The sequence below is a fragment of the Hylobates moloch genome, unplaced genomic scaffold (assembly GCF_009828535.3).
Source record: "Hylobates moloch isolate HMO894 unplaced genomic scaffold, HMol_V3 SCAFFOLD_5, whole genome shotgun sequence".
Classification (NCBI taxonomy): domain Eukaryota; kingdom Metazoa; phylum Chordata; class Mammalia; order Primates; family Hylobatidae; genus Hylobates; species Hylobates moloch.
The window spans coordinates 119,211,494-119,239,368 of NW_026652280.1; the positions used below are offsets into that span (position 1 = coordinate 119,211,494).

Genomic DNA, 27,875 nt, shown 5'->3' on the forward strand with positions numbered 1-27,875 from the left:
AGTTTTTTCCAATTCTGTGAAGAAAGTCATTGGTAGCTTGATGGGGATGGCATTGAATCTATAAATTACCTTGGGCAGTATGGCCATTTTCACGATATTGATTCTTCCAACCCATGAGCATGGAATGTTCTTCCATTTGTTTGTATCCTCTTTTATTTCATTGAGCAGTGGTTTGTCGTTCACCTTGAAGAGGTCCTTCACATCCCTTGTAAGTTGGATTCCTAGGTATTTTATTCTCTTTAAAGCAATTGTGAATGGGAGTTCACTCATGATTTGGCTCTCTGTTTGTCTGTGATTGGTGTACAAGAATGCTTGTGATTTTTGTACATTGATTTTGTATCCTGAGACTTTGCTGAAGTTGCTAATCAGCTTAAGGAGATTTTGGGCTGAGACGATGGGGTTTTCTAGATATACAATCATGTCATCTGCAAACAGGGACAATTTGACTTCCTCTTTTCCTAATTGAATACCCTTTATTTCCTTCTCCTGCCTGATAGCCCTGGCCAGAACTTCCAGCACCATGTTGAATAGGAGTGGTGAGAGAGGGCATCCCTGTCTTGTGCCAGTTTTCAAAGGGAATGCTTCCAGTTTTCTCCATTCAATATGATATTAGCTGTGGGTTTGTCATAGATAGCTCTTATTATTTTGAGATGCATCCCATCAATACCTAATTTATTGAGAGTTTTTAGCATGAAGCGTTGTTGAATTTTGTCAAAGGCCTTTTCTGCATCTATTGAGATAATCATGTGGTTTTTGTCTTTGGTTCTGTTTATATGCTGGATTACATCTATTGATTTGCATATGTTGAACCAGCCTTGCATCCCAGGGATGAAGCCCACTTGATCATGGTGGATAAGCTTTTTGATGTGCTGCTGGATTTGGTTTGCCAGTATTTTATTGAGGATTTTTGCATCAATGTTCATCAAGGATATTGGTCTGAAATTCTCTTTTTTGGTTGTATCTCTGCCAGGCTTTGGTATCAGGATGATGCTGGCCTCATAAAATGTGTTAGGGAGGATTCCCTCTTTTTCTATCAATTGGAATAGTTTCAGAAGGAATGGTACCAGTTCCTCCTTGTACCTCTGGTAGAATTTGGCTGTGAATCTCTCAGGTCCTGGACTCTTTTTGTTGGTAAGCTATTGATTATTGCCACAATTTCAGAACCTGTTATTGGTCTATTTAGAGATTCAACTTCTTCCTGGTTTAGTCTTGGGAGAGTGTATTTGTCGAGGAATTTATCCATCTCTTCTAGATTTTCTAGTTTATTTGTGTAGAGGTGTTTGTAGTATTCTCTGATGGTAGATTGTATTTCTGTGGGATCGGTGGTGATATCCCCTTTTTCATTTTTTATTGCATCTATTTGATTCTTCTCTCTTTTCTTCTTTATTAGTCTTGCTAGCGGTCTATCAATTTTGTTGATCTTTTCAAAAAACCAGCTCCTGGATTCATTAATTTTTTGAAGGGTTTTTTGTGTCTCTATTTCCTTCAGTTCTGCTCTGATTTTAGTTATTTCTAGCCTTCTGCTAGCTTTTGAATGTGTTTGCTCTTGCTTTTCTAGTTCTTTTAATTGTGATGTTAGGGTGTCAATTTTGGATCTTTCCTGCTTTCTCTTGTGGGCATTTAGTGCTATAAATTTCCCTCTACACACTGCTTTGAATGTGTCCCAGAGATTCTGGTATGTTGTGTCTTTGTTCTCGTTGGTTTCAAAGAACATCTTTATTTCTGCCTTCATTTCATTATGTACCCAGTAGTCATTCAGGAGCAGGTTGTTCAGTTTCCATGTAGTTGAGCGGTTTTGAGTGAGTTTCTTAATCCTGAGTTCTAGTTTGATTGCACTGTGGTCTGAGAGACAGTTTGTTATAATTTCTGTTCTTTTACATTTGCTGAGGAGAGCTTTACTTCCAACTATGTGGTCAATTTTGGAATAGGTGTGGTGTGGTGCTGAAAAAAATGTATATTCTGTTGATTTGGGGTGGAGAGTTCTGTAGATGTCTATTAGGTCCACTTTGTGCAGAGCTGAGTTCAAATCCTGGATATCCTTGTTAACTTTCTGTCTCGTTGATCTGTCTAATGTTGACAGTGGGGTGTTAAAATCTCCCATTATTATTGTGTGGGAGTTTAAGTCCCTTTGTAGGTCACTCAGGACTTGCTTTATGAATCTGAGTGCTCCTGTATTCGGTGCATATATATTTAGGATAGTTAGCTCTTCTTGTTGAATCGATCCCTTTACCATTATGTAATGGCCTTCTTTGTCTCTTTTGATCTTTGTTGGTTTAAAGTCTGTTTTATCAGAGACTAGGATTGCAACCCCTGCCTTTTTTTGTTTCCATTTGCTTGACAGATCTTCCTCCATCCCTTTATTTTGAGTCTGTGTGTGTCTCTGCATGTGAGATGGGTTTCCTGAATACAGCACACTGATGGGTCCTGACTCCTTATCCAGTTTGCCAGTCTGTGTCTTTTAATTGGAGCATTTAGCCCATTTACATTTAAAGTTAATATTGTTATGTGTGAATCTGATCCTGTCATTATGATGTTAGTTGGTTATTTTGCTCGTTAGTTGCTATAGTTTCTTCCTAGCCTCGATGGTCTTTACAATTTGGCATGTTTTTGCAGTGGCTGGTACCGGTTGTTCCTTTCCATGTTTAGTGCTTCCTTCAGGAGCTCTTTTAGGGCAGGCCTGGTGGTGACAAAATCACTCAGCGTTTGCTTGTCTGTAAAGTATTTTATTTCTCCTTCACTTATGAAGCTTAGTTTGGCGGGATAGGAAATTCTGGGTTGAAAATTCTTTTCTTTAAGAATGTTGAATATCGGCCCCCACTCTCTTCTGGCTTGTAGAGTTTCTGCTGAGAGATCAGCTGTTAGTCTGATGGGCTTCCCTTTGTGGGTAACCCGACCTTTCTCTCTGGCTGCCCTTAACATTTTTTCCTTCATTTCAACTTTGGTGAATCTGACAATTATGTGTCTTGGAGTTCCTCTTCTTGAGGAGTATCTTTGTGGCGTTCTCTGTATTTCCTGAATCTGAATGTTGGCCTGTCATGCTAGATTGGGGAAGTTCTCCTGGAAAATATCTTGCAGAGTGTTTTCCAACTTGGTTCCATTCTCCCTGTCACTTTCAGGTACACCAATCAGACATAGGTTTGGTCTTTTCACATAGTCCTATATTTCTTGGAGGCTTTGTTTGTTTCTTTTTATTCTTTTTTCTCTAAACTTCCCTTCTCTCTTCATTTCATTCATTTCATCTTCCATCACTGATACCCTTTCTTTCAGTTGATCGCATCGGCTACCAAGGCTTCTGCAATCTTTGCGTAGTTCTCGATGCTTGGCTTTCAGCTCCATCAGCTCCTTTAAGCCCTTCTCTGCATTGAGTATTCTAGTTATCCATTCGTCTATTTTTTTTTTTTTTAAGTTTTTAACTTCTTTGCCATTGTTTTGAATTTCCTCCCGTAGCTCGGAGTAGTTTGATCGTCTGAAGCCTTCTTCTCTCAACTCGTCAAAGTCATTCTCCGTCCAGCTTTGTTCTGTTGCTGGTGAGGAACTGCATTCCTTTGGAGGAGGAGAGGTGCTCTGCTTTTTAGAGTTTCCAGTTTTTCTGCTCTGTTTTTTCCCCATCTTTGTGGTTTTATCTACTTTTGGACTTTGATGATGGTGATGTACAGATGGGTTTTTGGTGTAGATGTCCTTTCTGTTTGTTAGTTTTCCTTCTACCAGACAGGACCTTCAGCTGCAGGTCTGTTGGAGTTTGCTAGAGGTCCACTCCAGACCCTGTTTGGCTGGGTGTCAGCAGCAGTGGCTGCTGCACAGCAGATTTTCGTGAGACCGCAAATTCAGCTGTCTGATAGTTCCTCTGGAAGTTTTGTCTCAGAGGAGTACCTGGCCGAGTGAGGTGTCAGTCTGTCCCTACTGGGGGGTGCCTCCCAGTTAGGCTGCTCGGGGGTCAGGGACCCACTTTAGGAGGCAGTCTGCCCATTCTCAGATCTCCAGCTGCGTGCTGGGAGAACCACTACTCTCTCAAAGCTGTCAGACAGGGACATTTAAGTCTGCAGAAGTTCCTGCTGACTTTTTGTTTGTCTGTGCCCTGCCTCCAGAGGTGGAGCCTACAGAGGCAGGCAGGCCTCCTTGAGCTGTGGTGGGCTCCACCCAGTTCGAGCTTCCTGGCTGCTTTGTTTACCTAAGCAAGCCTGGGCAATGGTGGGCACCCCTCCCCCAGCCTTGCTGCCACCTTGCAGTTTGATCTCAGACTGCTGTGCTAGCAATCAGTGAGACTCCGTGGGCATAGGACCCTCCAAGCCAGGTGCGGGACACAATCTCCTGGTGTGCCGTTTTCCAAGCCCATTGGAAAAGCGCAGTATTAGGGTGGGACTGACCCGATTTTCCAGGTGCCGTCTGTTACCCCTTTCTTTGACTAGGAAAGGGAACTCCCTGACCCCTTGCGCTTCCTGAGTGAGGCAATGCCTCGCCCTGCTTTGGCTCGTGCACAGCCTGTGCTTTGACTGTCCTGCACCCACTGTTTGGCACTCCCTAGTGAGATGAACCCGGTACCTCAAATGGAAATACAGAAATCACCCATCTCCTATGTCGCTCATGCTGGGAGCTGTAGACTGGAGCTGTTCCTATTCTGCCATCTTGGCTCCATCCCGGTACCGTTTCTTTAGTGATGTCATTTGTTCCTGACTGTTGTCCATGATTGTGGCCATGTGGTTATGTCTGTACATTTGAAGAAGTAGGCACTTATTTCAGTCTTTGCAGACTGACTTTGTCTGAGAATGCCCTTCAACAGTCAGCTTGTCTAGAGATTCATTAATATTTAATTAAATATCTTTAATATTTTGAAGAACTTCCAAATTGTTTCTAAAGTGGCTGCACCATTTTATAATCCCAGCAGCAATGAATGAAGGTTTCAGTTTCTCCCCAGCCATATCAATACTCATTACTGTCTGTCTTTTGATTTTTTTATTTTTATTTTTTTTGAGACAGGGTCTTGCTCCGTCATCACATCTGGAGTGCAGTGGCACAATCATGGCTCATTGCAGCCTCAACTTCCCTGGCTCAATTGATCCTCTCACCTCCTGAGTACCTGGGACCACAGGCATGTACCACAGTGCCTGGCTAATTTTTTATTTTTTGTAGAGATGAGGTTTTGCCATGTTGCCTAGTGTAGTAGTCCATTCTCATGCTGCTATAAAGAACTGCCTGAGACTGGATAATTTATAAAGGAAAGAGGTTTAATTGACTCACGCTTTTGCTTGGCTAGGGAGCCCTCAGGAAACTTACAATCATGGTGGAAGGGGAAGCAAACACGTCTTTCTTCACATGATGGCAGGAAGAGCAGTGCCTAGCAAAGAGGGAAAAAAACCCTTATAAAATAATCAGATCTCATGAGAACTTACTATTACAAGAACATCAAAATGAGGGTAACCTCCTCCATGATTCAATTACCTCCCACTGGGTCCCTCCCATGACATGTGGGGATTATTGGAACTATAATTCAAGATGAGATTTGGGTGAGGACACAGCCATACCATGTTATTTTGCCCCTGGTCCCTCTGAAATCTCATGTTCTCACATTACAAAACACAATCATGCCTTCCCAACAGTCCCCCAGCATCTTAACTCATTCCAGCATTAACCTAAAAGTCCAAGGTCTCATCAGAGACAAGGCAAGTCCCTTCTGCCTATGAGCCTGTAAAATCAAAAGCAAGGTAGTTATTATACTTCCTAGATACAGTGAGGGTACAGGCATTGATTAAATACACTTGTTCGAAATGGGAGAAATTGGCCAAAATGGAGGGGCTACAGGCGCCAAGTAAGTCTGAAATCTAGTGGAGTAGTCAAATCTTAAAGCTCCAAAATGATCTCATTTGACTCCATGTCACACATCCAGCTCATGCTAATGCAAGTAGTGGGCTCCCATGGCCTTGAGCATCTCCACTCCTGTGGCTTTGCAGGGTACAGACCCCCTTCTGGCTCTCTTCACAGGCTGGCGTTGAATGTCTTTGGCTTTTCCAGGTGCATGGTGCAAGCAGTCGGTGGATCTACTATTTTGGGTTCTGGAGGATGGTGGCCCTCTTTTCACAGCTCCACTAGGCAGTGCTCCAGTGGGGACTCTGGGTGAAGGCTCTAACCCCATATTTCCCTTCCGCTCTGCCCTAGCAGAGGTTCTCCTTGAGGGCTCCACCCCTGCAGCAAACTTCTGTCTGGACATCCAGGCATTTCCATACATCCTCTGAAATCTAGGCAGAGGATCTCAAACCTTGATTCTTGGCTTCTGTGTACCCGCAGACTCAACACCTTGTGGAAGCTGACAAGGCTTGGGGCTTGCACCTTCTGAAGCCATGGCCTTAGCTGTACCTTGGCCCCTTTTAGCCATGGCTGGGATGCAGGGCACCAAGTCCTGAGATTGCACAAAGCAGCAAGGCTCTGGGCCTGGCCCAGAGGAAAAAAAAAACATTTTTTCCTCCTGGGCCTCTGGGCCTATGATGGGAGGGCCTTCCCTGAAGACCTCTGAAGTGCCCTGGAGGCATTTTTCCCATTGTCTTAGTGATTAACATTTCACTCCTTGTTACTTATGCAGATTTCTGCAGCTGGTTTGAATTTTTTCCTCAGAAAATAGATTTTTCTTTTCTGTCACATCATCAAGGTGCAAATTTGCCAAACTTTTATCCTCTGCTTCCTGTTGAATGCTTTTCCACTTGGAAATTTCTTCTGCCTGATACCCCAAATCATCTCTCTTAGGTTCAAAGTTCCACAGATCTCTAGGGCAGGGGCAAAAAGCCACCAGTCTCTTTGCTAAAGCATAACAAGAGTCACCTTTGCTCCAGTTCCCAACAAGTTCCTCATCTCCATCTGAGATCATCTCAGCCTGGACTTCATTGCCCATATTACTATCAGCATTTTGGTCAAAGCAATTCAACAAGTCTCTGGGAAGTTACAAACTTTCCCACATCTTTCTGTCTTCTGAGCCCTCCAAATCTCTAAGAAGTTCCAAACTTTCCCACTCTTCTTCTGAACCTTCCTAACTGTTCCAACCTCTGCCAGTTACCCAGTTCCAAAGTCACTTCCACATTTTTGGGTATCCTTATAGCAGCACCCCACTCCTGGTACCAATTTACTGTATTAGTCCATTTTCACACTGCTATAAAGAACTGCCTGAGAATGGGTAAATTATAATGGAAAGAGGTTTAATTGACTCACAGTTTCGCATGGCTGGGGAGGCCTCAGATAACTTACAGTCATAGCAGAAAGGGAAGCAAACATGTCCTTCATATGGTGGCAGGAAGAAGAAGTGCTAAGCAAAGAGGGAAAAGCCCCTATAAAACCATCATATCTCGTGAGAACTCACTCACTATTACAAGAACAGCAGCATGTGGTTAACCACCCCGCATAATTCAATTACCTCCCACCAGCTCTCTCCCATGACACATGGAAATTATGGGAACTACAATTCAAGATGAGATTTGGTAGGGACACAGCCAAACCATATCATCTAGGCTGGTATCGAAATTCTGGGCTCAAGCAATCCACCCACCTTGCCCTACCAAAGTGCTGGGATTACAGGCGTGAGCCACCATATCTGAACTGTCTTTTGATTTCTTTTGATTTTAACCATCCATTGGTTCTGCTTCTCTAGATAACCCTGACTAATATATAATTGGTATGAAGTGATATCTCATTGTTGCTTTGATTTATATTTCTTTCATGGCTAGTGACTTTTTTTGTACTTTTGGGATATTATTATTACTAGTGTTTATACTTCTTTAGTAAAAATGTTCAAAACAATTTTTAAATGCAGAATGTGACTAGAGTTTCCTGTAGTTATGTAACCATCATGGACCTTCCCTCAAGTGCTTAGCCATTAGTGTTACTCATGTCACGCCAAATGTCAGCTTGTTTTCTTCCATTTCACGTCTTTTTGTGTCCCAAACCTGAATTCATGGGAAAAACATCTGAATGGTGCTTAATATGGCTTGGATATTTGTCCCCTCCAAATCTCATGTTGAAATGTGACCTCCAGTGTTGGAAGTAGGGACTAATTGGGTCACAATAGTGGATCCTTCATTAATGGCTTGGTGATAAGTGAACTCTATTAGTTCATGAGAGCTGGTTGTTTATAAGAGCCTGGCATCTCATTTCTCTTGTCCTTCTCTCACCATCTGACACACTTGCTCACCTTTTTTCTTCAGCCATGAGTAAAAGCTTCCTGAGGTTTCACCAGAAACTGAGCAGATGTTGGTGCCATGCTTGTACAGTCTGTAGAACTGTGAGCCAAATAAGCCTCTTTTCTTTATAAATTACGGAGTCTCAGGTGTTCGTTTAAAACAACACAAAACAGACTAACACAGTGCTGATTGAAACAGCTGTGACTGGGTCATCAGGGTGTAAGAGAGGAGTCACTGGGTTGAAATATAGCTTCCTACTTACACCTGTTCAGTAGAAGCTATCCATATGAAGTAGCTGAAGCAGGCATTCCCTCTGAAACATGTGTTTCACATATATCATAATTATCTTGTGCTCTCATTTTTCTTTTAGGCTTTCATCTCCATCTCATTTCCCCCGTTTACTTTCGTTTTCATATCTTTACGTTTCTTTCTCCACAATTATTCAGAACCTTGGAACCCTTCACTCCAGTTATTCTTTGACTATGCAACTTGTTTCTCTGCTTCATGGTGCTTATGGTTTGTAATCATTGACTTATTTATATAGTTCAGTGGTTAGGAGTACAGTTTGGAGTTAGAATGCCTGGGTTGAAACTCTTAATTCTACTCTACTTACTAGTCTTGTGACTATAATAAAATTCTTAGCCTCTCTTTGTCTGTAAAATGGAGAGTACAGTAAATACATGGGCTTGTTTTAAGGATTAAATGAGTTAACATGTGAAATACTTAGAGCAATGCCTGGCAAATGCTCAATGAATATTGGGTATTGCTTGCTTTTGTTTAGTGCCGTGCCTGTTGTTCCCACTGAGGGCACAGACCGTGTGTATCTGGTTAACAGTTCTGTGTCCACCACATTGCAATAATGGACTCTCAGAAAATATTGAAGAATATGTTAAAGAATGAGTAGAATTATGCTACTGAAAAGGGTGAGTGGAAGGTAGGTAGGAGAAAGGACATATACAGCCCTGGAAGCAGTATATATGGGGAATGGGTGACACAGTGTTTCTTGGTACTCTCTAGACCATAGTGGGCCACCTCTTAGCTAGTGGTCTATGGATTATTTCAGCAGTCTGTTGGAAACAGCCATGAATATGGTAATAATGACCCATTTGTGGGTTCTAAGAAAAAGGACAACTACAATGCTAGACAATAATAGTATGTAAGTTAAGAGGGAAGGGGATGATTTGTATTAAACTGTTATAAAATTCTTACCTTATTTAGGATGGTGGGGTCAAACATTAACTTTAGACTTTGTTATATGTATGTGGCAAAATTTCAAGGTAAACCATTGAAACTATAGTAGTTGAGTGTATAACTTCCAAATCAGGGAGGAAAGAAATGAATAAGAAAATAAATACATAAACATAAGATTGAAGCAATCCAATGAAGAGGAGAGAGGAGAGGGAAAAACATAGAAAGAATGAGATAATTAGAAAGCAATAGGTAAGATGTGAGAAATAAATTCAAGTACAGTAAAACTCCACTAAAATATGCCCTGCAGTAATGTTGGGGCATGATTTCCCTTCATCCCTATTCTCAAAAGGGGCAGGCTAAATAAAGTTCTTATCCTGTTTCCCTGGGGGGTTTGAGGTGGGTGACGAGTAAGTTAGAAGATAATCACCTTCTGATCAGTTAGGACTTTCTCAGTTTAGTCTTCAATTAATAAAAATTAATGTAAATTTTGTCAGAAGGAAGAGATTGTCAGATGAAAGAACAAGCAAAATAAAGTCTTACTAACTGAAAAAAAGCTGGGGTAGCTATGTTAATATCAGCTATGGGATAGCTAAGTTAATATCAACAGTTAATATTATTAACAATATATTAATAATAGATTATATAGTAAAAACATCAATAAAAATAGAGTGTCACCACATTTTAAAATTCAGTATGAGGATATACAATTTTTAAACTGGTTGATAAAATTCTGGGGATTAATTGGCAAATCCATCATAGTGGTGAGAGATTTTAACAGAATTCTTCCTGTATTTGATAGGTCAAGCAGAGAAAAGCTTTAGTGAAGACAAAAAGTTTTAAATACGTAAACTTGATTTAATGGGCATGTAATAGGACCTTGCATCAAAAAATTAGAAAAAATATTTTTTCTTAGGTGTGTATGGAACATGTATAAAAATTGATTTCATAGAAGGCCATAAAGCCAGGTTCAACACATTTCAAAGAACTGGTATCACAAGAACTACTTTCTCTGACCACTATGCGTTAAAGTAGAAGTTAATTACAGACATACATTATAAAAATGCCAATATTTTAAAATGTGATATACACTTCTCAACTTATGGGTCAAAGGAAATCGTAAGTGGAAATTCAAGGACACATTGACTTGAAAACATTAAAACTTATGGAATATTTCTAAGATGGCACTTGTACGAATTTTATAGTCTGAAAGCTTTTATTAGAAAAGAATTAAGTCTGAAAATTAATGTGCTAAGTCAGGGGAGAGAAACTGGAATAATCTCGAAGAGGGTAGGAGGAAGGAGATAATAAAGAATATATAGCAAAGATGCAGTAACAGGATCAACAAAGCTGGAAGCTGTTTGTTGGAAAAGACAAGCCTCTGGAAAGATTGATGAAGAAAAAAGAGAAATGAGATGTAAATAAATCATATTCAATTACAAATAGACACATAAGAACTTTCAAAAAACTAATAAAATATTATGAATTATTAATGCCAATAAATTTGAAAACAGACAAAGTAGATGAATTTCCAGAAAAATATAACTTACTGGGACTGAATCAAGAAGAAACAGCTGATAGTACCTAAGCAATTGAAGAGATCGAGTCAGTAATTTAAAATTTTCTCATAAAACGTTAGCCCCAGATGGTTCTTGCAAATGATTAAAGAACAGATGTACAAACATTTCCAGAGTGTAGAAGTACACTATCCTATCCTTTCTAGGAGATCATTGTAACACCAAAAGCAGACAGTATATGAAACAGGGAAATTAGAGGCCAAGATACCTATGACTTATATGTAAAAATTTAAAGAAAATATTAGCAAACTGAATCAGCCATATTAAAAAATATACCACAATCAATGCATTTATAAGAGCAACTTAACAAAATTTATAAGAAGACATTAAAGAAGACTCAGTATGGAAAAGATGTACCTTCTCTCCAAATTGGTGATAGAGATTCAATGCTATTAAAAAAACCCACCTGGTTTTTTTGAGGAACTTGTCAAGCTGAGTCTCAAATTTTATATCAAAGAGCAAAGGCCTAAGAATATCCAGGACATTCCTGAAGAACTGTAAGGAGCCAGGGGCCTGCCCTATCATATACCAAGGGTTGTTATTAAGCCATAACCAAGTCAGTGCTGTTTCTACAGAAACAGACAAGTTAACAAGTGGAACATAATAGAGAGCCCAGAAACAGACTCATCCATATTTTGGATTTGTCACATGAAAGAAGTAGCTTTGCAAAACTTTGGGAAAAGGAGAGTGTGTGCAATAGATGATGCTCATGCTCATGCAGACAAAAAGGAGATTGGGACACCTGCCTCTTACTGTACACAAACATCAACCTAAACGTGAAAGTTAAACTTCAACAGCTTGAGGTGGTGGGGAAGAAATATCTTTATCTCAGTGTAGGGAAGAATTTATTTTAAAAAGAAGACACAAAAGGCCATACACAGAAATGAAAAGATTGAATTCAGCTGCATTAAAAAGATTAAATTCAGCTGCATTAAAATCAAGAGCATCTGTACTTGGACAGCATAGAGTGGAAAGACAAAGAGAAGGTATTTGCCAACTTATAACTTGAAGGATTAGAATGTAACAATATGAAGAACTATATAAAAATAAGAAAAAGATACACAAAATGTTAGAAAAATGGGCAAAGACATGAACAGCATATCTCACATGGAAGAAACAGCAATTGCAAATGAGCATGGTAAGAGATGCTCAACATCGTTAGTAATCTGAAGGGAAATGCAAGTTATACCCACAGCAAGACTATCTTATCTAGGAAGTTTGTCAATACATTAAATGTTCTGTGGTTTTAAGCTACGGAGTTTGTAATTCATTTATTTATTCAATAAATATTTACTCAGTGGTTGGGTGGTGGGGTCAGACAACAAACAATTACATTAAAATAGAAAATAGTGATATAAATAAAGCTATAAATATTGCAACCCAGAGTAATATTATAAACGTAAGTAGTGACTAGGACTCTCATGCAGATATACCTCTGTGCTGGGACAAGTGAAAGTTTAAGTGTAATTTCCTATTTGCAGGTCAAAATAAAAAGTGACACTAGAAAATACCATAATGAATGTCTGAAAATTGCATTTTATTTGACTGCCATCCTTTTGCATAATTTTCATACTAATTATAGGATAAAATTTGTAGGATGCACCAAAGCTTTTTTTAGAGGCATCCATTAATTCAATAAATAAATGAGCACCTTCTTTGTGCCAGCCGTTGTAAGAGGTGGCCCAAGGAAGGGAATAAAACAATCAAAATCCTGGCACATTCAGAGTTTCTCTTAGGAGAAAACAGATACAAATGGCATTAATTACCAAGAAACTTGTAAAGCAAGCCAAATATTAATGATAAATATTTAAGAGTATGATATGTTAATTTTAAGATTGAAAATGAGGTGCCAGGATTCCTTAAGACTCAAAGTCACAGTCACTGAGAGTTTGATTTTTACAATCACTGTTAATTTTCCTAACTTCGAGGAAATTGATAGCATGTTTTGAGTATATTTCAAAAGTACATTCAAATGTTGCAATAGAACATTAAGAATTATCTTCATGATCCACTAAGTGCATAAAAAAATGGATAATGAATCTATTCATTACCACCTTTTAATATTTTATCTTTCAGTTTTTGTGTTTTGTAGCTCATTGGCAGAGTTTGACAGAGTGCTGAAAGTAGTCTTTAGTGAGCTGGCTGTAATTTTGGGGCCCATTTTTATCTAGATAATTAAAACTATCTGACAGGACCATAAAATGCTTGCTGCCATTTCCAACAACCTATACTTGTGGATGGGGTTTTTTGATTTAATAAGAATATTATGTTAGAAAAGAAACTGTCATTCTGTAAAGTGACCAATAATGTTAGTTTTATTTATCAATTTAGTTTTGTTCTTTGATCATTTTTTAAAAATTTCAGCATTGATGCTGATGGGACAATGACAGTGGACTGGAATGAATGGAGAGACTACTTCTTATTTAATCCTGTTACAGACATTGAGGAAATTATCCGTTTCTGGAAACATTCTACAGTAAGTCTACTTTATGTATTTATGCTTATTTGGAGCTATAAACCATAGGTACAATTATCACCCAAGAACACTCTGTAACACTTATGGGCCAGGATACCTGAGTCCCAGTAGCTCCTTAACCTGTAGAGTTCTATTTATTCTATTAGGCTTAGATTTATAGAGTATTAAAAAAAACAACAACCGAAGACTGCATAAATGTCCATTCTGAAAACTTGGAAGAAGTACCACCTTGATGAATAAGCTGTCTAGCTTTTATTGGCATTTAAGTATTCTGCCATAGGGAAGTGTAAAAGTTGTAGGTTTTTACTTTTTATAGATACTATATTGTCCACATAATCTCAGCACCTCATAGTTGCTAAGGATCTGTGTCCTCGTTTGGTCAGATTGCCTAGGTTTATCTCTGGCATAAGGCACTTACAGTATTCATTAAAGGTTACAGAATCTTTTTTGCTTCATCTGCGTAGCATTTCATACCAGTTTGTTTTCCACAAAACTCAAATTTTGATTGTTTCATTAATATTCTGCATACTGATGTAAACCAAGTTCTATTATTATGCAATCTGCTCCTGAAACCCTTGGGAACTCTCTGAAGGAGTTTTTTTGTTTTGCTTTTTTTTTTTTTTGAGATGGAGTCTCGCTCTGTCGCCCAGGCTGGAGTGCAATGGTGCGATCTCAGCTCACTGCAAGCTCTGCTTCCCAGATTCATGCCATTCTCCTGCCTCAGCCTCCCGAGTAGCTAGGACTACAGGCGCCCACCACCGCGCCCAGCTAATTTTTTTGTATTTTTAGTAGAGACGGGGTTTCACCGTGTGAGCCAGGATGGTCTCTTATCTCCTGACCTCGTGATCCGCCCGCCTCGGCCTCCCAAAGTGTTGGGGTCGCAGGCGTGAGCCACTGTGCCTGGCCTTTTTTTTTTTTTTTTTTTTCTTTATGGGCTTGTCTTCTATGCTTCAGATTTTACTAAATTAAATATGCATTAAATGAAATCAGGAGTTCACATTGCCACTAGTAACAACGCCTAAGCTTACATAAAGCATTATAAAATTGTTGGTGATTAGTGCCTTCTCAGCTATGAGTATAAAATAATATTATACTAGTAGTTCAGTTGTCTAGATAAATTGTACACTATGTGATGTTTTATTTACATAATTCTTACTGTATTTTTAAGGTAGTTGATAACAGTTGAGACTACAATCGCATCTCCATTTTATTGATAGTAAAATGAAGGAAGAGAGGGTTACTACCATAGGAGAGCACCTTCCCGTTGCACTCTTGCCTGTAAAAATTTTTCTGCCAAAACAATTTAGATAATAGAATTGTAAAAATATTATTATAGAATTGTTTCTCTCAAGCTATAGTAATGTAGAATAGGTTGAAGGGGTGATGATTTGAAACAACACCTCTCCATTAGCTAAATTTTATATAGAATCTATTGTGTGTTTTAAATGACAAGTCAGATTTATAAAGATATTTTTATAAACAGTAGGAAATGAGTTTGGGGTATTCACATACAGTTTTAATTTTTATTTACATATTTAAAACATATCATGGTATAAAGTATGATGTGGATATAAATTTGAGATAAAGGAAGTATTGTTTAAGAATTGATGAACTAATTTCTTAAAAGATGTCATCACTTATGAAAAATGGTTGCAATAAAAAAGATTGACTGTGATAAAATGCTGCCCTTTCATTCTAACTTAGACCAAGAGAAGAAAACATACTGTGAATCTATGATGAAAGAAAGTTGTAACTGTTGGTTTTGTGTATTTGTAATTACTGTTTATTTTCATTTCTTGTGAACTGATACTGTACTTTGTTTGTTGTGAGTAGACGACTTATAATCTATGTGCTCAAATTGGTTTAGTATAAATTCTAGGGAATGAAGTTCATATTAACTGTAAAATAACATATGATTCTTCTCTAAAACAAAACGTCTTCTGGGATTATTTTTAGCTAAGGCACATGGGGATCTTTTTTTCATTTTAACAGGGAATTGACATAGGGGATAGCTTAACTATTCCAGATGAATTCACGGAAGATGAAAAAAAGTCCGGACAGTGGTGGAGGCAGCTTTTGGCAGGAGGCATTGCTGGTGCTGTCTCTCGAACAAGCACTGCCCCTTTGGACCGTCTGAAAATCATGATGCAGGTGAGCTTTATTATCTTGTGTCCAGGCTTGCCCTAAATATTCTAAAACAATGAGAAATGTGTTGCTTTGAAAAAGAAGTTTTAAAATTTCTCAGTAATAATCTTTTATACCCTAAAAAATAAATCTATTTTGTTGCTGTTAACTCTAAATTCAGTCCATGTAAGTATGGCAGTGTACCAAACCTTAAATTGTTAGTATATGTGTGTAATGAACTTTTAATCTTTGGCATTCTATGACTATTCAAAAGTTTAATTTAAAAAATATCTCTAGCTATTGTTGTAGGATTCTCCTTATTTATAGTTTCCTTCTTTTTTATATACTTTATCAAAAGTAAAGTATTTTTGAAATCTAGAATCTTAGAGCAGCAATTTAAAAAATATTCTATTTTTTATTTTTATTTATTTATTTTTATATGGCATCTCAGTTTATTTGATTTTGAAAGTAAAGTGTTTAACAGTAATATAAAACAACACTAAGCAGAGAACTAGAAAATACCCTCTAAAAGATTTAAGAAAAATGTGAAAACTCCAAGATGAGACATCAGTTGTTTTGTGGTTATTTTTCTAGTAATTTAAGTAATATTTTAATATTCTATGACATTTCATTTAGATAGGTTTCAGGTTTTTTCTTTTTTAATTTAATTTAATTTAATTTTATTATTATTATACTTTAAGTTTTAGGGTACATGTGCACAATGTGCAGGTTTGTTACATATGTATACATGTGCCATGTTGGTGTGCTGCACCCGTTAACTCGTCATTTAGCATTAGGTATATCTCCTAATGCTGTCCCTCCCCCTCCCCCCACCTCACAACAGTCCCTGGAGTGTGATGTTCCCCTTCCTGTGTCCATGTGTTCTCATTGTTCAATTCCCACCTATGAGTGAGAACATGCAGTGTTTGGCTTTTTGTCCTTGTGATAGTTTACTGAGAATGATGATTTCCAGTTTCATCCATGTCCCTACAAAGGACATGAACTCATCATTTTTTATGGCTGCATAGTATTCCATGGTGTGTATGTGCCACATTTTCTTAATCCAGTCTATCGTTGTTGGACATTTGGGTTGGTTCCAAGTCTTTGCTATTGTGACTAGTGCTGCAATAAACATAGGTGTGCATGTGTCTTTATAGCAGCATGATTTATAGTCCTTTGGGTCTATACCCAGTAATGGGATGGCTGGGTCAAATGGTATTTCTAGTTCTAGATCCCTCAAAAAATATTCTAAAGCTGAGGTTAGCAGAAAAAGATCTGGCTTTACAGACTGACTTTGCTATTTACTAGCAGTGTAGCATTGGGCTGGCCAGAGTGGAAAGAGGGAACGGAAAAGAATTAATATGTATTTGCTCACTGTGGTAACCCAGTTAATCCTTGCAGCAGCCCAGTGAAGTAGGTATTTTATCATTTTTCCGGGGGGAATCTGAGGCCCAGAGAATTAACTTTTCCTTTACAACAACCGAGAGGGAGGGATGGAGTATCTTTGCCTCCAGTGCTCCTGGTTCTCATGCTGCATGAAACCTCTGAGGTCTCATTTTCCTTCATTCTGGGATGGGGATAAGAATATGTAACAAGAATGGCTTAAGAATCAAACAATATCAGCTATGTGAAAATGTCTGGTACACTGGAATAACCTATTGGAACATAGTAGTTGTTTACAAAATATTTTTAAAACTTTGTTATACTTATGGTCAACACTTTTTGTATTTGTCCATAGATTTCTGTACAAAAAGATTTCCGACAGTGTTTTAAGCTAGCATTTCTTCAGAATGTACCGAAATCTCAAAATTTATTTAGGGGCAAAGCTAATGCTTTAAAGAAAAAGGAGAGGGGATTGGTGTGTGTTTTTCTTTAGGAATAGTGGTAACTTGACTTTTAGAGAACTTGAATAAGCATTTATTTTTTCCTTTGTCCTATTTTATTGTGAAGTTTATTTATTTAAAATAAAATGGATTTCTCTGGAATTTAGTTTCTGCAAATTTGAGGAGTTTCCAAAGTCAACCTTCAGGTTTGATACTTCTCTAGAAGGACTCACATAACTCACTGAAAGCTTATTACCCCTGGTTATGGTTTATTACAGGGAAAAGATGCGGATGAAAATCAGTCAAGTAAAGAAGCGCATAGGGCAGAGCTTCTGTTGTCCTCTCCCTGTGGAGTCTCCGTGTCTTACTTTCCTGGCACTATTGTGTGGCACTAGGCATGGAATATTGCAGACCAACCAGGGAAGCTCACCCAAGCCTTTGGTGTGCAGAGTTCTTACTGGGGCCCGTTTTCATACTGGCCACATGGCTGGCCTTCAGAATTCAACCCGTTCTGTGAGTGTGTGTGTGTGTGGTGGTAGTCACCCCTTTTATGTGAGCTGAAACAATCAGAAGAATAGCTGATTTGTTTAATTATTTTTGGTGTATTGGATTTAATCAGTTTTTATCTGTAGGTGGTCATAAGGTACAGTATTTTTAAATGACTACCACATCTGTAGTATAAGCCAAGTAATTTATCAGTACTCACAAGATGGGTACATGTTGTAATGAATTTATTGCCTAGAGAGGCCTCAAAATATGCCAAAGAGGGTGCAATTTTTATTTTTGGTTTCAGGCTGTATGCATTCCAGTGTTGGTAGCCCTGATATGCACAATATCCAAACCATTTCAGACCCATTTACAGTTCATTTCTGTACTACTTCTTGAGGAGAGGGAGTAACATATTATTCCCTCTCCTCAAGAATATAAACAGTATTACCTGCAGTATATATAATATAATGTAATAATATAATATTATTATCTGCAATATACTTTTTTATTTCTCTTTAACTGAGCTTGTTCATGTTTCAAAGGGTGTTCCATTGCCAGATACATAATTTAGTTAATATTATCTTATGAAGGTTGTTCATAACTTTAATATTCTTCTTGTCTTCTCTCTCTGCTTTCTCACACTGAAGATACCAATGATTCTTAGTTTTAGAGTCAGAGACAGGCCTCTAAAATCATGGCAATATTCCCTCCCATCATTATATATATATTTTTCAACCTTTCTATGTTTTATTTTCAAATATATCTTCTTGCAGTTAGAAACAGTATTGAAAAAGATTGTATGGTTGCTTTAGAAAAGGTAATAGTAATATGCCACCAGCATTCTATATCATTTTGCTTTTATTTTTAGGTTCACGGTTCAAAATCAGACAAAATGAACATATTTGGTGGCTTTCGACAGATGGTAAAAGAAGGAGGTATCCGCTCGCTTTGGAGGGGAAATGGTACAAACGTCATCAAAATTGCTCCTGAGACAGCTGTTAAGTTCTGGGCATATGAACAGGTAATTGTTATCACCTGTGGAATTTATTAACAAGGAAGAGTTAGTAAATGGATTCAATAAAGGTTAATGTATAATGCTTTTGGGATTCTTGTTTTAATACATGATAATCTTTCACATATACTCCATAAGGAGTATCACTTATAGGAGATTAGACTAAATAAAATCAGAGATTTCTCATGACCAAATTCTTAAAGGAAGGGTAGAATTTTAGTTTATTCATTCTGAATTCTGAGCAGAAGCAGCACACTAACATAAGTTTTATGAAAGTGTCACAGTCTGACCTCTGGAAGGGAAACTTATAAGTTGAAGTCCTTTGTGTAATTTGACATTGCTGTAAAATTGAACTGAATTTGGAGTGACAGCTCCATGAAGGCAGGGGCATGGCTTCTTCCCCATGTATTCCAGCACCTAGACAGAGCTTGGCATGTGATAAGTTTCAAGCGAGTGTTGCATGAGTCAATGAATGAACAAAAGCATTTACCTCTGAATCACTTCTCTGTCGACTTTTGTTAACTTGGATTATTTGAGCTATTGCTTCAGCCTAACTCAATGTAAAGGGGAAATATGAGGTAAGTTTTAGAGTTTGCGTTCTCTTTATGGTCATTAGCAGAACTGTCTAGTTGAGCAGCCACAGATTACTTTTTCCATTATTTATTCCATCATTGTTTATCAAGGACTGTAAGGGCCTTGAAATTCAACTCCCCCCCCGTAGTTTTTGTATTATTCAATGTAGATTTTAGATTATTCTGGAGAATGCTTTGTTCTTGAGCAACAGAATACTCCTGAGAAGATTACGAAGTCTAGTGGTATCCTTTTCTTTGCCTAGGAAATAGAGAAGCAAAAAATAAAAATAAAAAAAATTAAAGAAAATCTAGTCTCCAGAATTTTAATGAGAACCTATCCTTGGGAAGGTTATTTTCCTTATGTGAAGGTTTGAAGATTCAAATGATGATTATTAAGGGCTAATGTTTGAGATACCCTTAGGTTATTCTGACTACATACTTGGATTTTATGATAGGAAAGCCAGAGCCTAAAATAAACAAATACTCAATGCAGTTATTTCAGTATGCAAGAAGTTTGGTATTTTTGAAAGTCCGTGGGTATTGCAAGCAAATATGCACATTTTACTTTATGCCATTTGTCAGATTCTTACGTTGGATACCACCAACAGGCATCCTCTGCTTCTGTCCACCCAAGTTCCTTCCTGAGTCCTCTTTATAGTATTGTGATTTCTGCACACCAACTTTCTTAGACATCAAGAGAAAGCTGTCTACACAGTGTGGTGTAGTGTTCTTATGGGCTCTGGACCTATGGTGCTGTTTTCTCTCCTCCTGCTGAAGGTCCATTCATCCCTCGGGGCTCTCTAAAAGCCACCTTCCTGTGAGAAGCATATCCCAAGCATCTCAACCAAAACCAGTTCCTCCCCTGTCCAGCCTCCCTCGAGTGCTGAATTGCAGAATATCCCATTTTTCATTGGATGAGGGAAAACCCATTGTTTTCCCAGTGGATTGTAAATTACTTCGGGGTAAATAGGCTGTATATATTCTCAAATATCCCAGAGTATGTAACTAGGTCACTTTTAGATTCAGATAGGTTTTGTTCCTTGAATAGCTAGTACTTTAGGAAACTAAGTAAAAGATCTTTTCAACCTGGTATGTGGCTCTGTCAAACACATCATCAGTTTGGGGTAAACATGTGTTCTCTGTGGGTTGTCATTACCGTAGTAGTGTCAGTGTATCATTGACAGGGTAGTAATGTGGAGTACTGTTCTCGTGGTTTCAGCTGCCATCTCTGTACTGACTGCCTTCCACTCCAACATCTTCCTCTTTATCTCAACACTGTAGGTCTACCTGTGTACTGTGTGTTTCAGCATCTCTGCTTGCATGTCCCAGGAGTGCCACCCACTCAATATGGCCACCATGCATGGTCATCTTTCTGCTACTCCCTGTCTCCTGACCCTGCTCCAGCAACACACACAGACACCCTTCCTCTTTCTATATGTCATATGGTGGGGAATGTCCTTTAGTACTTACTCAGGAGTTAATTCCTCTGGAAAGCCTTCTGTTCTAGTTTCCTTTTGTTACAGCACTTTCACACTGAATTCTGACTTTCTCTGTACTTATCTGCTTTGTGAAACTGTGAGCTTCCTTAGGCAGTAGCTACTTGTATTCTTAGCACCTTGCCCAGTGCCAGGAAACCCTTATTTAGTGAATGAAAAGACAGAACTGCCAGACTGGAATTTGAGCTCAAGCTTGCCTCAATCTCAAGCCATTAAGATGAAGGGGAGTCGGGAGTGGTGGCTCACGCCTCTAATCCCAGCACTTTGGGAGGTAGTTTGCTTGAGCCCAGGAGTTCAAGATCAGCCTGGGCAACATGGCAAAACCCCATTTCTACAAAAAATATAAAAATTAGTTGGGTGTGGGAGTGTGTGCCTGTACTCAGGAGGCTGAGGTGGGAGGATCACTTGAGCTCGAGAGGCAGAGGTTGCAGTGAGCTGAGATCACACCATTGCAGTCTAGCCTGGGTGATAGAGTGAGATCTTGTCTCAAAAAATAATAATAATAAATAAAGGGGAAGATAAGGATTGGAAACAGAAAGAGCAGCATGTGGACAGAAATGTAGGCACAAGAAGGCATCACTCACTGAAGAGACTGAAAGTGGTTCACTGTGCCTCAAGAGTGGTGGAATGTGTTTCTGGAAAGACAATAATGAAAGAGAGCTGGACAGATAAACAGGGGCCAAATGTAATAGGAGTCTGGATTTTATTCTGAATACGGTAGGAGCTATTGTAGCATCTTATATAGGAAAGCGAAATGAGTACATTCACATTTAAGGAATATCAACCTGAAAAAAGAGTGGAGACACTGTTGAGGGAGAGTGAGGTAGACTAGAGGCAGGGAGAATATTTAAATAATTCAGGTAAGAAATGACGAACACCAGTATAAGGTGATGTCTTTAAGGAATGGAGAAGGGAATGAACTAAGAAATATTTTGGAAATAGAATCAACAGAACTCACTGACTGACTGGATATGGAGGTGAGAAAGAGAGGAGTCAAGAATGATATTCTAATTTCTAACTTGAGTGACTGCATTCATAGAGAATACAATATCAGGTTCCATTTTGTGCATGCTGAGTTTGAGATGTATGGGACATGTACAGGGAGCTGTCTAGTAAGCAGTTGGATATATCAGCTAGCAATTAAGAGAGAAATCTTTGATAGAGAGGTTGTTGCTGAGTTGAGCCATTGGAATGGGCAGGATCACTCAAGAAGAGCTTATAAATGAGAAGAATTCTCGGAGTAAGTCCAAAGGGAGAGGTAAAAGAAGAAACTTGCAAAGGACACTGAGAAGAAATAGCTCGAGGGATGGGAGAAAATCCAGAGGGATGGCATAGGAGTCAGTGGAAGAAAATGGTTTCATGGGGGTCAATGCTACTGGGTAGTGAATATAATAAGAGTATCTTTCAGGATTTCTCAACCCAGAGGTGGGTAAGCTTAGTATAAATGCTTCCGTGAAGTAATGAAATGAGAAACCATGCTGAAATGAGTTTAAAGTGAATGGGAGGTGAAGAAACTTGGACAGTGGAGACACATTTTTAGGGAGTTTGACAGTGAAGGGAAGGAAACTAGAGGAGGGAGAGGGTGATAAGAAGGATGTTGGGTGGAGGGAGGATTTGTTTTTTTGTTTTTTTGTTTTTTTCTGTTTGTATGTTTGTTTGTTTTTGAGATGAAGTCCTGCTCTATCACCCAGGCTGGAGTGCAGTGGTGCAGTCTCAGCTCACTGCAACCTCTGCCTCCTAGGTTCAAGTGATTCTTCTGCCTCAACCTCCCGAGTAGTTATGATTACAGGAGTGCACCACAACACCCAGCTAATTTTTGTATTTTTAGTAGAGATGGGGTTTCACCGTATTGGCCAGGCTGGTTTCAAACTCCTGACCTCAAGTGGTCCTCCCGCCTCAGCCTCCCGAAGTGCTGGGATTGCAGGAGTGAGCCACTGTGCCTGGCCTGGAGGGAGGATTTTGGTTTGACTTTAATGTGCCTGTTGCTGAAGGAAGCATGTCAATACAAATAAAGAAGTTGAAAACATAGGTAAGAGAGGTTGATTAACCCAGTAGGTGTTCCAAGGGAGTTTGTGTGTAGGGAAAGGGAGTGGGAGATGGAAAGGGGCTCAGGGAGACAGGTTCTATCCAGAGACTGTTAAAAGGATTAGCCTTTGATTACAAGAAGAACCCTTCTTATACCTGCTTGGGAAGAAAAAGGATGTGAGTAGCTGTGGATAATTTTGCAGGAGGTGGGCAGAATGCCAAGATATTCTGCCTGGTGGCCTCTCTACTCTTCCTTGAGCTCCTGAGAAAGGATGTGATCTGAGAATGAGGGAGGAAGTGGTGTTGGAAGCTGGAGGAGAATGGAGAATATCGAAATGGTTAGTCTGACAAATGGGAGAGAACTGAGATAGACAAAAGGATTTCAGGGTGGTTTTGAGGGCTCAGTTAAGTCTCCTTTAGGAAGGTTCAGTTCTGTAGCCTTGGCAAGTTACTTAATGTCTCTGTGACTGTTACCTCATCTCTAAGATGGGGATTAAGCTTGGTGACATAGTTTTACATGCCAGGCACAGTGCCTGACTTTTTGGCTCTGTCCTGAAGTCTTCCCTTTGTATATGGTATGTTTCGGGGAATAGGAGCCTCAAGCACTTATCCTTTAAATATTTATCCTCCATCAGTCACTAAATGTTTACTCTGTACTTTTGATAGGTGCTGTGGGGGTCCAAGGTATAAAAGGTACTTTCAAAGTTCCTGTTAATGTGCAGGAAGGTTTTTAAGCAAATTATGTTTAATGATTTTGACAATCTGACATGCAGGAAAATTAATAGGGCCTGTGCAGAAGGGGAGTTTTATGTAACACTCTAGTTCAGGAAACAGAGCCCTTGGAAGCAGTGATCTCTCTGGGGAGGAATATCTGGTATTTGGGAATCTCATGAAATGATAATATTCTTAATTTTTATCATGAGCAGCAAAACAGATTTGCTAGGAGAAAGTCATTGTATGTTGTTGCATTGGGCACTTTAGATCCCAGGGAACAGAAACTGGCTGGCACAGGAATGGGCATCACTGTGGGGATGGATCATGTAGGGGAAGGATCCCTGGAGAAGTCCAGGAGGTGAGACTTCCCCGCTTCCCTTCTCCATGCATGAGTCCACTTCTCTCTGTTAACTTTCCCCTTGTCCCTCTGGTGACAGCAGCTGCTTACCTCTGGAGACCCCCTCACATTTCCGGGGGAAGGAATCCGGCTTGCCTGGCTAATTCCCATGGTCTATGTTTGGGCAGAATGTCTTTCCAAGTTGTGTAAAGATAGTGTGTTCATATATTAATAATAATAACATCCACTGAACATTTGCTAGGTGTCCAGACCTGCACTAACCATGTTATAAGTATTATTTTTTTGTAATCCTTTCCATAATCCTGTGAGGTAAGCACTGTTATCACAGACAAGGAAACCGCAGTGTGGACCCGTTTATGAACTTGCTCGAGGCCACGTGGCTCTGGGGTTCCAGCCCAGGTCTGCCTGACTCTCAATCCCTTGATATTAATATCCTGGCCAGTTACTATGTTGGCTGTATTGGGGTCATATTTACATCCTTGGTCCAGTTAGCTATGTTGGGTCATTTTAGTACTGATAGCCAGGGAGATGCTGGGCTTGATAGGTTAGTATAATTCTATGTATTACCTACAAAAACTGTTTTTATAAATTGTTTTGTTAACATTTATTTGTCACCTACTTATTCATTTTATTTGCACTGGTGAAAATAAACTCATCTTTTAAAAACTGTGGGGAAAATATCCAAACGTTGTGAAAACTTGATTAACCTTGTATTTTCTGTACCTCTGGGGAAGAATGCTGTTATGCTGTTTCAGCAAAGGAGCAACTTGGTCCAATTTGGGAGACATCTGTGTTTTGTGGAAATCTGACTTGAACACCACTGTCCAGTAACTGCGTGTATTAGCATTTAGGCTTTCTCTTCTGCTATGTATTATTAATGTAATGTATACGTTTCGAGACACATCATCACATTTGTCAATTTATTGATTTCTAGGAGCTGATTTGTATTCTAGGATTGTCTAGTTGGCTTGGGCTGCCATGAAATACCACAGAGTGTGTGGAATCAACAACGGAAATTTATTTCTCACAGTTTCAGAGGCTGGAAAGCCTAAGATCAAGGGCCAAGCCAGTTTGATTTCTAGTGAGGGTTCTTTTCTCAGCTTGTAGACAGCTGGTGTGTGCTCACATGGTCTTATCTTGGTGCACATGTGATGGGGGAGAGAGAGAGTGAGCTCTCTGGTGTCTGCTCTTATAAGAACACTGGTCCTGTCATGAGGGCTCCATTCTCATGACCTCATAACCCTAATTACCTCCAGAAGCCTTATCTCCTAATACCATCACATGGGAGGTTACAGCTTCAACATATGAATTTGGTGGGGGTGCAGCTCAGTCTACAGCAGGTAGTAATGTGCATTTTAAAACTTATTTATACAGTACAAGAAGTTACTTACTGAAGAAGGACAAAAAATAGGAACATTTGAGAGATTTATTTCTGGTTCCATGGCTGGAGCAACTGCACAGACTTTTATATATCCAATGGAGGTGAGTACCATTGTGAAGTCTGACTGTGTGATGGTTTTCTTGTTGATTGTCTATTGCTGTCTAACAAGTTATCCAAAAATTAACAGTTTAAAACAAGCATTTATCATCGCAGAGTTTCTATGGGTCAGGAATCTGGGAGCAGCTTAGCTGGGTGCCTCTGGCTCAGGGTTTTTCACAGCCCACTGTCAAGATGGTAGTCAGAGCTTGGAATCAGCTGGGGGCAGATTCCAAGCTCACTCATGTTGCTGCCAGGCCTCACTGGCTATTGGCTGGAAACGTCAGTTCCTTATCACATGAGCCTTTCTGTAGGCTGCCTGAGTATCCTCAAAACACAGTAGCTGGCTTCCCTAGAGTCCGTGATCCAACACAGAGAGAGAGAGAGTGCCCAAGATGAAAGCTGATATCTTTTGCCTCTTCTGCTGTATTCCATTGATCACACAGACCAACCCTGGTAGAGTGTGGGAGGGGATGGTATAATGGTGTTAATAACAGGAGACAAATATCACTGGGGGTCACTTTAGAGGCTGGCTGCCACTTTAGAGGCTGGCTGCCATTCCTGTCCAAAGAGTTTCTGTACCATAAATTTAATAATGGAATCTCAGGATTTGATTATATGGCAGTTATCCTAATTAGACATCCTTTCATTAGTGCATAGGTTGGCAAAACACAGGCATATGGACTGTTTTGTACAGCCCTTGAGCTGAGAATGCCTTTTACATTTTTTAAAAGTGGGCAACACAGGAAAAAGCGAGAAAGATCTAAAATTGACACCCTAACATCACAATTAAAAGAACTAGAGAAGCAAGAGCAAACAAATTGAAAAGATAGCAGAAGACAAGAAATAACTAAGATCAGAGCAGAACTGAAGGAGATAGAGACACGAAAAACCCTTCAAAAAATCAATGAATCCAGGAGCTGGTTTTATGAAAAGTTTAACAAAATAGACAACTAGCCAGAATAATAAAGAAGAAAAGAGAGGAGAATCAAATAGACACAATAAAAAATGATAAAGGGGATATCACCACTGATCCCACAGAAATACAAACTACCGTCAGAGAATACTAAAACACCTCTATGCAAATAAACTAGAAAATCTAGAAGAAATGGATAAATTCCTGGACACATACACGCTCCCAAGACGAAACCAGGAAGAAGCTGAATCCCTGTATAGACCAATAACATGTTCTGAAATTGAGGCAGTAATTAATAACCTACCAACCAAAAAAAACCCAAGACCAGACAGATTCATAGCCAAATTCTACCAGAGATACAAAGAGTAGCTGATACCATTCCTTCTGAAATTATTCCAAACAATAGAAAAAGAGAGCCTCCTCCCTAACTCATTTTATGAGGGCAGCATCATTCTGATACTAAAACCTGGCAGAGACACAACCAAAATAGAAAATTTCAGGCCAATATCCCAGATGAACATCAATGTGAAAATCCTCAATAAAATACTGGCAAACTGAATCCAGCAGCACATCCAAAAGTTTATCCACCATGATCAAGTTGGCTTCATCCCTGGGATGCAAGGCTGTTCAACATATGCAAATCAATATAACAGAATTCATCAATAAACAGAACCAGTGACAAAAACCACATGATTATCTCAATAGATGCAGAAAAGGCCTTTGATAAAATTCAACACCACTTCATGTTAAAAACTCTCAGTAAACTAGTTATTGATGGGATGTATAACAAAATAATAAGAGCTGTTTATGACAAACCCACAGCCAGTATCATACTGAATGGGCAAATGCTGGAAGCATTCCCTTTGAAAACCAGCACAAGACAAGGATGTCCTCTGTCACCACTCCTATTCAACATAGTATTGGAAGTTCTGACCAGGGCAATCAGGCAGGAGAAAGAAATAAAGGGTATTCAGATAGGAGGAGAGGAAGTCAAATTGTCTCTGTTTGCAGATGACATGATTGTATATTTAGAAAACCTCCTCGTCTCAGCCCCAAATCTCCTTAAGCTGATAAGTAACTTCAAGCAAAGTCTCAGGGTACAAAATCAATGTGCAAAAATCACTAGCATTGCTATTTAGCAATAATAGACAAACAGCCAAATCATGAGTGAACTCCCATTCACAATTGCTACAAAGAGAATAAAATACCTCAGAATACAACTTACAAGGGATGTGAAGGACCTGTTCAAGGAGAACTATAAACCACTGCTCAAGGAAATAAGAGAGGACACAAACAAATGGAAAAACATTCCATGCTCATGGATAGGAAGAATCAATATCATGAAAATGGCCATACTGCCCAAAGTAATTTATAGATTCAATGATATCCCCATCAAGCTAACATTGAATTTCTTCACAGAATTAGAAGAAACTACCTTAAATTTCATATGAAACCAAAAAAGAGCCCATATA

General features: G+C 39.1%; 1 protein-coding gene across 2 annotated transcripts in view; it reads left to right on the top strand.

The window, feature by feature from the left end:
• Positions 1-27,875, top strand: part of SLC25A24 (solute carrier family 25 member 24) — a 69,834-nt gene that overhangs the window by 30,054 nt on the left and 11,905 nt on the right. For both annotated transcript variants that reach the window (XM_032155199.2, XM_032155200.2), the window contains exons 4-7: positions 13,286-13,397; positions 15,390-15,548; positions 18,702-18,854; positions 25,385-25,492. In XM_032155199.2, coding sequence (XP_032011090.1) covers positions 13,286-13,397; positions 15,390-15,548; positions 18,702-18,854; positions 25,385-25,492 — 532 coding nt within the window. The remainder of the gene's footprint in view (positions 1-13,285; positions 13,398-15,389; positions 15,549-18,701; positions 18,855-25,384; positions 25,493-27,875) is intronic.